Source organism: Mauremys mutica, chromosome 7 (assembly GCF_020497125.1).
Source record: "Mauremys mutica isolate MM-2020 ecotype Southern chromosome 7, ASM2049712v1, whole genome shotgun sequence".
NCBI lineage: Eukaryota > Metazoa > Chordata > Testudines > Geoemydidae > Mauremys > Mauremys mutica.
In genome coordinates, this window is record NC_059078.1 from 39,496,026 (window position 1) to 39,506,432 (window position 10,407).

Below are 10,407 nucleotides of genomic sequence, written 5' to 3' on the forward strand. Positions count from 1 at the left end.
AGATTAGGGATTAAGCAAAACTCCTCACTCACTTCAGGCATTGATTAACTTTAATTTTGGCAATCATTGACCTTTGAGGTGTCTCACTTTATTCATCCTGAGAATTGGAATAATAGTAAGTATTTAAAAAGTTATAAATTAATTATTGTTTGGCATTTTGAGATCCCTGAAAGCACAATGTTTTGTTATCTAAGGGCCTAATTCCAAACCAATTGCATTAATTCAATGGTGACCCTATGGACTCCAGTGAACTTTCAATCACACCCTTACTGTAGAAAATGTTATTAATATCTATATTTATTCATATAAACAGAAAGTGATTTCTTTCATAGCTGATAAATATCCTAATATCATCACTGAGTCTCTGTTTATCCATCTTTAAAACAGAGATAATAGTTACCTACTCCACAGTGTACATTCTGGCTTAATAATTGTTGCCCCTTTTAAGAATCTTGGAAGCAAGTTAGTTGATCACAAAGGCTTGTGTAGGCAGGGCAAGGCTGTATGTCCATTGCCTTTTTATGGAGATCGGACCTGATTGGCATAGCACACCCCTCATTATGAAGTCCCCTGGTCCAAGACCAGCCATCAGTGCATTCAGCTCAGGTCAGTGCTCAGCTTTGTATCAGGAAGTGGGTTGCTGAATTGCAGCTATTTTAGAAATTCTGCCCACTTCCTGGGTTAGGGACTTCAAACATACTCATGGGGGACCTAAAGCAGCTCCTAGATGAATCTAGGGCAGCACCCTGTGTATTATCCATTTCTGTGGTGCATGATGGGTACATCTGGGAAAGGACTGGTCAAAGAGCACATGCTGGAATGCAGCACCTAGGGCTGCATATTATGACATTTCTTTACATAAGGGCTCTGGGAGAGTTAATGGCCACAGCGAGGCAGAGGAGTTATTTCACGCTTGGTTGAAAATGCTGGTTTGTCATTTATTTTGTGGTACATTAACTGAATTGAAAAAGCAGCTGCTGTGTGGAGTAAAGAAGCTACATGCCTTTCCAAGGGCTACCAGCCTAAGTTTGGACTTCTCCTGAAGGAACTAGCGGAGCAGTCCATTGTCACACTTGCTCACTGGGGGTTTCTAAAGAGAAGGCATATTTCTGTTGTATGATATATGGAAACAGTTAGACTACCAGGCCCAGCTGCACAAATCACATCATTGCTGGATAAATTCCTGTCCTGTGTCATTTATGAGGTGATAATCACCTGGGGGAAAGTCCTTCGAATGTCAATTATAATCCCTTTTCTAGCTAGTGATCAGAGGTTTTTATGTGTTACCAATCACCAGAGCATCTATGGATTTTGCTCCTGCAGAGTATAGTGATAATAAAACAAGAGGATAGTCATGATGAGAAACATACCCTCTCCTGAGTAGCTTCCTTGCTGATCAGGTTTGGGTGGAATTTGGCTGATCATCCACTCTACCCCGCCTACCCCCACCCACATCATTTAAGATTCTCCATTATATGAATCTCCCATCAATTCAACTAACTCCGTTCTTCTTTATCTATTCTCCATGGACCATCAGAAGTAAACACAGCCCTTTCTGATGGTTTGAAGAAATAAACTCAGTACAAATGAAAGGAGTATTGAGAAAGTACATAAAAAGGGAACTCTCTTACAAAATCATCTACAGCGTGTACAATAGAGAATACACTGATCTAAGTCATTTCTCAACATCTCCAGTGATGGAACCTCAATTACTGTTATAGGCAATTTATTCCTTTTGTCAGAGCATTGCCATTTAACTCCCTAGAAAATTTGATTACTGTCTCGTGTGAATGTCTGTTTTTATCCAGTTACAATCGGAGTACCATCAGAAGAGGATGGATTACATAAAATCAATGCTGGATTCTTGGTAAGAAAAGAGTTTTGCATTACACACATTATATCGTGTGGGCGGTTGGGAAAGATGAGTGTTAAAACCACATAGTTAAGCCAACAGTCTCCGAATGGCACATAGGCTGACATCTTCACAGATAACCCTGCAGGCAGCTCTTAGTATAGAACATACCATGTCTCCTGTTTCTTTCTTAATCTCTTGACTGTTGTGTTGCTGAATGTCTGGGTTCCTCTCAGAGATCCCATTCCTCAATATCCTTTTGCTAGGTACCTGAAAGATTGAGTAAGCTACTATTTTCAGTGGGGTTTCCCGTTCAATATTGGAGTCAGCAATGATTTAGCTCCTCTACTCTTCCCTGTTTTCCTTCTAGCACTGTCCCTAAATTGCTGTGCTTATTGATGCTTTATTATTATCGGAAACTCACTACTAATATTTTGTTGTTTCCATTTTGTTTAGGATGAAGGCTCCATCGAGGGCCAGACCCCATCTCCGCAGTAAATTTGCTGCATCTCTGTGCCCCCTCACTGCCTTCTTTATCCCCAGTGAAGGCTCCCTATATGCCACAAAGGCATATCAAGCCTCATTCAGCAGGTAATTCTGCGATCAGCTTCCTCCTCAGCGGAGTATCTAGCACTTCGGGGAGCCAAACTCCCACCATTCAGAAAGTGTAGATGCTGCAATCACTGAAAAACACTTCTATTTTGTTGTTTCCATTTTGTTTAGGATGAAGGCTCCATCGAGGGCCAGACCCCATCTCCGCAGTAAATTTGCTACATCTCTGTGCCCCCTCACTGCCTTCTTTATCCCCAGTGAAGGCTCCCTATATGCCACAAAGGCATATCAAGCCTCATTCAGCAGGTAATTCTGCGATCAGCTTCCTCCTCACCGGAGTATCTAGCACTTCGGGGAGCCGAACTCCCACCATTCGGAAAGTGTAGATGCTGCAATCACTGAAAAACATTTCTATTTTGTTGTTTCCATTTTGTTTAGGATGAAGGCTCCATCGAGGGCCAGACCCCATCTCCGCAGTAAATTTGCTACATCTCTGTGCCCCCTCACTGCCTTCTTTATCCCCAGTGAAGGCTCCTTATATGCCACAAAGGCATATCAAGCCTCATTCAGCAGGTAATTCTGCGATCAGCTTCCTCCTCACCTGAGTATCTAGCACTTCGGGGAGCCGAACTCCCACCATTCGGAAAGGGTGGATGCTGCAATCACTGAAAAACACTTCCACGGGCAGAGATCTCTATCCTGCCTAGACCCAGTCAAGTCTGGGTTTAAAATACTCTGAGAGGGCTCAGGCCCTCAGCATTGGATCCGCTTTTCAAGTGATGAGGCTCCTCTTCAAAGAGGAGAAAGAAGGGAGTCAGGGACAGAAAATGAAGTACTCACATCTTTAGCGTGATGTCAGTTTCACTGTCTATATTTCACTGTAGACTGTAGGGTAGGCTCAAGGTGAGGAAGACAACTACTATGTTGTTAGGGTCTTTATCAAGCCATTTCTACTGCCCAGTCTGGGGAAGGAGCAACTGACAGTTCCTTTGAAGAGCCCAATAATCACTTGTAAGGAGACTATCCCTTAAGATTCAATGCCTCCGAGTAACATCATGCCTCCTCCCTGATCAGATGGAGTTTTCTCCCTTTGTGACTAAGAGCAACAACAATAGCTCACAAATGTTAAGGTCAGAAGACATCATCGTGATCATCTAGTCTGACCTCATGCACATTGCAGGCCACAGAACCGCAGCAACCCACTCCTGCTACTAAGGTGTTGTGTTATTAACATAGATCATAGCATATGGGGAAGCAGAAGATACAGGAGGGATTTCTCTCCTGATGCTAATATTTCCTTTCCGTTCATTTTATTTTAGGATGAGTGCTCCCTCCTGGGCCTCTTTAAGAAGTGACCTTCCTTTTCCTGCCCCCGGTCTGTCAGAGGCTCAGATCTACAGCCAGTACAGAGCTTTGCTAGAAGAGAGTGGACCCTCTGCCAGAGAGTGAGCATTAGGATTCTTTGCCTGCGTGCACATGGAGAGGGAGGGCAAGTGGATAGATGTACATATACACACAGGGTTTTGAGTGGAGACATATAATACGGTTGTCACCTTTCTAAAAAATGCCCTCACAAAACAAATTATCTGAAGTTGTTTTAAGAAAGATGGGGTTTGTCTGACCACCAACAGGCCCCAACCATTCTTCCTCCTCTTAACATTTTCTTACAATGCAAACAGTCCTTTTCCTCCCTCCCAACTTCATTCTGCTACTATCTGTGCAGTGATAGTCATATTCTCGCCTATCCTTTCCTTCGCTGAGTTGGAAATGTCTTTTTTTATGATATCATTTGTGCAATGCTTCGATGACTCAGTCATTGCTATGGCAAACAAGTTAACTGCCAATGTCTGGAGTTGGACCTGCCCTCTTCCTTACTATCCTGAATAACTAAGAACTGAAAAGGAGAGTTAGGTGGAGGAGTTCAGCCTCCAGCATTATTATTTAGTATTACAATTGAAGTCAACCTCCTGTGTAGTTCCTTAAGTACAACTGGCTGTATTCAGTGGTGCAGAGGATTAAAAGACCAGAAGGATTATCCCAATGACTTACACTCTGTTTGGAAATGGTGCATATGCAAAGGCTTTACAACATGATTCAACAATTTCTCTCACACCACCAGCAGGGGAACTGACTACATCATCCGCATTAGCATAGAGAGTAAAGATTCAAGAAACAAGTTATGTTGTTAGAACTCTATTCTGCCCCAAGAAGAGATGATGTTTCTACCTCCATACCTAATGGATCATTCAAGGGAGGTTTATTCTTCCCCACTGAACACTGGTCAGAAGTTTAGTTTTCCTGGAAAGATAATGATTGGAGGTGTCTTCTCTCCCAAGGGATATGGAATAGGATTTTCAATTAGAGATAGGACCAGAACTGTAGAAGCTCCCACAGTATCTAGCAGTGCAGTGTATGAGCAGCAGGAAATGCTTTGGCGTGGTTACTAATGTGATTTCATTCAGTCAGGACCCCAAGTTCATTACCTTGTGAGCCAAAGGGTCAGATAGCATGTGAGGCTTCTCCTGTACTTCAGTTGCATGAATGTCCAGTATGCCGCAACCATGCTCTCATTAAATAGGAGGGCTGCCCTGAAGTGTCAGTGAAGAGGGAATCAACTCCCTCCTTGGCACAAAGGCAGAGCCTGGAGTTCTACATAAAACAGACAGACCCTAGTCTTATTGTCTCCTGAACATGCCCATGAGTGAAACAGAGAGCTCAATGCCCCCAAATCCACAGCTCTGCTCTCTCTTTTGGACCGTCAAGGAGTAACCCCAAGAGCCACAACGCAGAGGGGAGGACTCTAGAACTGCCTGGGGCAGTTTCAACAAAAATGGTAGCATCCAAGAAACAACTGTGGAATCTTTCAATTAATATCTGCTGGGGAAGATTACAGGATTGTCTGTGAGCTTGTAGCCACAGGCCAGGGAGGGTAATGGGGAGCTGTGAACACCCTGAATTTGCACAGAGTCAGAGGGTGCCCCTAAAGGGACAATGTGGCAAGTGAGATCTAAATGATGAGGAGCAGAAATAAAAACATGTCAACTCTTAAATGTGGTGTGGACTTTCCATGACTCACACCCTCTCATGCCTCACTTTAGCCCATTGAATGGTGGGGTTCTGAAAGAAAAATGGAGAGGGCTGGGAATTGGCCAGCAGCATTATGTTAGAATGAAAGAATTGCCGTTAATTTTACAGACACCCCAGCTTGGTCCATTCTTAATGTCAAGTCCCTCTGAAGGACAAGCTATTGAGCTGAAACCCTGTCCCCCGATCTCCTCAATTCGGTAGCAGCTGTCTTCCCCATCTAATGAATGCCATCTCTCTTTTTTTCAGCAACTCTGCGCAGCCAAAGAGCAGCCATATTACTTCCTCTCCTTACAGAGGGTCAGGAGGTAAGTGATTTCTACAGTTCTCTAGGGGAGGATTGAACTGGATGACTGAATGTGCTGTTTGCTGTACCTTCTTGCATTTTTAGAGGATGTCTTTTTTTAACAGCAGCAGCATTCAGTTTGCTGAACGATTATGAAACATTTAGTGCTTCTTAAAAACTCCTTGTGCCTCTTTGGATGCCACATCCTTCATTTCCAGCCTCACTAAAACTAGAACTGTATTTCAGAGAAAACTAAGAGGATGAAATGTTGACTGTGGGACCCACTGCCATTATTCTATAGGGGGAGGTGGAAGAGAACTTGCAAACATCCAAACCCACAGCTTGACATGCCCTCCACAGCAGTTCCCTATTCCCATGCTAGGCAGCTACAACCAGTGGCCATTTGGAGACAGACAAGGGAGATCTGTCTGCTTGCAGGAGATGCAACATAATTAGTATCAAACCAGCCTCACTTTTCTCAGCATTGTTTCCTTCCTTACACTGCCAGGATTGGTTTTTGCTCTAAAGAGAAGTGATGCTTTACAACCAAATCTCTAGGGGTGTTTGGTACACGTGAGATGTAAATAGTATAAGAAAGAGCAAACCATCTTTTGCTGAGTTATTATGGGCATGGATAACTGAGAAATACGTACAGTCATTAATGAAGATGAGAATGAGGAATTCAGCACTTCAATCACTAAAGTGATTTCTTTTTCTAACAATACTTTAGAACCAAGGGGGCTGTGTGAGCGCCTGCAGAGAATTATACCAAGTGAATGTGTCAAAATTTGAGAAGGAACCCTTCTCCCAAAACACTTGATGTTTAGCAGACTAATATAATCCTAGGTTGTGTGACATTAACTCTGCTTTCCCTTCTCTTTCAGGCTCCTCGTGGAGATCTAGAAAAAGGCTGTGTGTGGGTCCAGGCCACCTTTAAAGTAAGTAGCAATGACCGGTGCACAAGGCGAGGGTGGGAGAATGTAAAAGATCAAGCAGGATCATATTTCTTCCTGGGGACCCACAGGTTCTTCTACAATCCAAGAAAAGCCAAGGGACTTTCAAACTCTCTCAGATCATCTCTTTTTCCAGTTTTCAGCAGGTCATCTTCATGGAATGCCCTCCCCAGTTCATTGAAACACAGGAGAGATGCATCCATCGGGGTTTTTATTCCTATCCTTTTCTAAATATTGTCTCAGAGGAGGCTGTTGTACCACAGATGGTTATAGTTCTATGGGTATCTATACACCACAGAATGCTAATTACATGGGGAATGGGCTTCATACAAAAAATCCATTTACAATAGAAAGAAAAAGCCATTTGTCTCTGATGTCTCATCATAGCAAAGACTCCGAAACTTCCTTCTTTTTAAAACTATTGCTAAGTTCCTGTTGGTTTTTGTCTTCCCAGCAGTCACCAGATGAGAGAGCTAAACACCACCATGGATGGTACCGATGGCCATGGCATTTCAAATTCAACCACATGATGCCTGGCAGGTCTACAATCCTCCATATTTCACCCACAGAGGGAGAGAGTCATAATACTGACACACAAGTCTGCAGCTCTGAGCCAATACAATTCTCCTTCTCTGCAAACTTTGTACTATAACAGCACAAAGAAACAGATGCTATCGGGGATCAAAATCCATCTAAATTCTCTCAGATCAAAAACAGCACTATTGGACTGCACCAGGACTCCTTAAGCCAAACCTGGATATTCTCCATTGGGTATCAGAGGAGCCTTGTAAAAGATCTAAAAGCAGAGCCATTCACTGCAGAGGGCTGCACTTCGAATGCCATGGTTTAGAACAAATGGGACATTGTTTTTTATCTGTATGAAAAAACAACTGGAAGAACTTTAATCTTTGAATCCCATATAATCTAATAATGTATGGGGGGAAGGGGGGGTAAAGAGGGGCAAATGTCCAGTGTAGCTCCTGCACCCCGCTTACCCCACCTTCCATCGAGCCGGGGGGGCACATGGCTCTGTCTGCCCTCCCTCCTTTCCTGCTGCCTTGTAGAGTGTTGTGAGAGTTATCTCTTGAGGGCTCAGCCAACTGCTAGTTCCTCATTTAGCAGTAAGGGAAATATCCAATTCTCTGACTCCTCCACCTCAACTAAGCTTCACAATCATCATCACTGTGTACCAGTATTAAATTGTTTGTTTAAAACTTATACTGCATGTGTGCATGCGTATATAATGTCTTTTGTCTGGTGAAAAAACATTTCCCTGGAACCTAACCCCATCCGTTACATTAATTCTTATGGGGAAATTGGATTCGCTTAACATAATTTTGCTTAAAGTCGTGTTTTTCAGGAACATAACTACAACATTAAGTGAGGAGTTCCTGTACTTCTCTTCAGCAGCCCTCTCTCTTCAAGGAGAGCAACAGAAGACACTCTCCCCCTGGCAGCTCTCATGTCCATTGAGTCCACTCCTGCAGCATTTTTTAAGGAACATCTGTCCACTTGTCAGTTGCATCTGATTAGTAAACTGGCTGGCAGTCCCCAGGCCTCTGGCCCTTAAAGGGGCAGGCCTCCCTTTTACAAGGCCCTAGCTGGAAGAGTCCCAGGGCTGGATTTGTAAAGGTATTTAGGTGCAAAGTAGACTTTTTCAAAAACATGTAGGTAACTATCTCCCATTGATTTCAATTGGTTTTAGGCACCTAGGTACTTTTGAAAACCCCACTAAATGACTAAATAGCTTAAAAAATTTGGGTCTCAGTTCCTCCAAAGTCACGTCTAAAATATAAAAATGTGGGTAACAGTAATGGGGAATCCACATTATAGTAAGGGATGGGGAACCATTCTGAAAAAGGTTTTCACTCTCAAACTACCCAAGCTTCTTTAAAAACACTCAAATATTTGCCTAATATTTTTGCCTCCACTAGACTAGTTTGAGAATTACAGGAAGTGTTCCTAAAAATGCAAAGTGCACAAGAGACTTTCTCAAGATACTGCTGCCAAAGCTTTTACAAGAAAAAAAGACGGTTACTCACCTTAGTAACCTTTGTTTTTCGAGATGTGTTGCTCAAATCCATTCCAATTAGGTGTACGCACGCCGCATGCACGTTCGTCGGAAGATTTTTACCCTAGCAACACTCGGTGGTTCACCCCCTAGAGTGGTGCTACCATGGCGCCGGATATATACCCCTGCCAACCCAACGGCCCTTCAGTTCCTTCTTGCCGGCTACTCCGACAGAGGGGAAGGAGGGCGGGTTTGGAATGGATATGAGCAACACATCTTGAAGAACAACAGTTACAAAGGTGAGTAACCGTCTTTTCTTCTTCGAGTGCTTGCTCATATCGATTCCAATTAGGTGATTCCCAAGCCTTACCTAGGCGGTGGTGTCGGAGTGAGATGTTGCAGAATGCAAAACTGCTGAGCCAAAGGTTGCATCATCTCTGGACTGTTGAACCAGTTGATTCATATTGAGTGCCATACGTCTCAGGAGGTCCTGATGGGCCCTCAGGTCAATTGGAGGAGGGCCCGTGGAGGATGTCCCCGCCACCGCCTCATCAGGAGAGGAAGAAGAGTAAAGGCCAGGGACAAGGGGGTCCTACATGGACTCTTGCTCTTGGACGACCTCCTACTCCAGTGGGATCTGGGAGTCTGGTGGCTGAACAGGCGCTTCCTCCATACCGGTAGGAGGGGGGCGGCTGATAGTGAGATGGAGCAGAGTGAGATGGGACTGGAGGTACACCTTGGGCCTGGTGATACGCCCAAGGTGTCCAGAATGACCACTGATGGGGGGCCTTGATCTTGGGCCTGGTCTCCTGGAAGACTCTGGTGGGCACATCGGAGTCACGGTCCTGTGCATAGGAATTGTCCACATGAGACGACACCGAACCATGTCGAGATGGCCAAGGAGGGGCTGAAAAACCCTGGGAAGAGTCTCCCTCTCTGATTGATCTCGCTCTGCGCGGCTCCGGGGATCAGTACCGGGAGACATACCAGTACCGGGAACGAGATCGGGACCTACGATCGGAGCGGTGCCGGGAGGTCGACCGGGATCTCGAAGCCCAGCGTCTGGAGCGTCTGCGAGAGTCACGGTGCCGGGAATGGTGCCGGGAGCTGGAGCGGTGCCAAGAGTACCGGGCCGGCGAACGGGACGCTGATCGGTGCCGCGAGTGTGACCGGTACGGAGAAGGGGAGTGGTGCCAGGACTGCGAGCAGCGTCGGGACCGGGATCAGTGACGGGACCGAGAACGCCAGCGGGATCATGATCGTGAGCGGTGCTGCTCTGCGGTGCCGACAGAGGGTGGTCTCATCAAGGCAGGCTTGCCTATAGATTGTATGACCCGCACCGGCAGCGCAGACACTGTCATCATGATCAGCTTCCTCACCGTGGAAAATGTCTCCGGCATGGAGGGAATAGTGAGCTCAACCACGGCTCGCGCCGGGGAGCTTTCAGGCACCAGACTCGACGGCCCTTGCAGGACCAGAATCGACGGTGCCAATGTTGTCGGTGCCGCGGCAGGTGTAGGCGCCGGGCGGTCCGACTTAGCCGGGTGCTCTGGCTGTGGTGCAGGTGGCACGGAAGCAGCAGGAGTCTTATGTCTCTTCACCCGCGGGGAGAGAAAACGGTGCTGAACAGACACCGGTGCTGGCGATGGTCGATACCGAGAGGCCTTAG

At 45.5% G+C, this 10,407-nt stretch overlaps 1 protein-coding gene across 1 annotated transcript; it reads left to right on the plus strand.

Annotated features, from left to right (window-relative positions):
- Positions 1-589: 589 nt before the first annotated feature.
- LOC123374848 lies at positions 590-7,592 on the plus strand. Its single transcript, XM_045025203.1, has 9 exons — positions 590-606; positions 1,809-1,867; positions 2,309-2,443; positions 2,576-2,710; positions 2,843-2,977; positions 3,724-3,849; positions 5,738-5,796; positions 6,659-6,712; positions 7,182-7,592. The coding sequence occupies exons 2-8, from the start codon at positions 1,836-1,838 to the stop codon at positions 6,709-6,711; spliced, it is 675 nt and encodes a 224-aa protein (XP_044881138.1). The 5' UTR covers positions 590-606; positions 1,809-1,835; the 3' UTR covers position 6,712; positions 7,182-7,592.
- Positions 7,593-10,407: the final 2,815 nt, after the last annotated feature.

Coding starts and splice junctions, on each gene's coding strand:
- LOC123374848 (XM_045025203.1), top strand. CDS start 1,836: ATGGATTACATAAAATCAATGCTGGATTCTTG. Junction 2,978..3,723: donor TATCAAGCCTCATTCAGCAG/GTAATTCTGCGA, acceptor ATTTTATTTTAG/GATGAGTGCTCCCTCCTGGG. Junction 5,797..6,658: donor TCCTTACAGAGGGTCAGGAG/GTAAGTGATTTC, acceptor CTTCTCTTTCAG/GCTCCTCGTGGAGATCTAGA.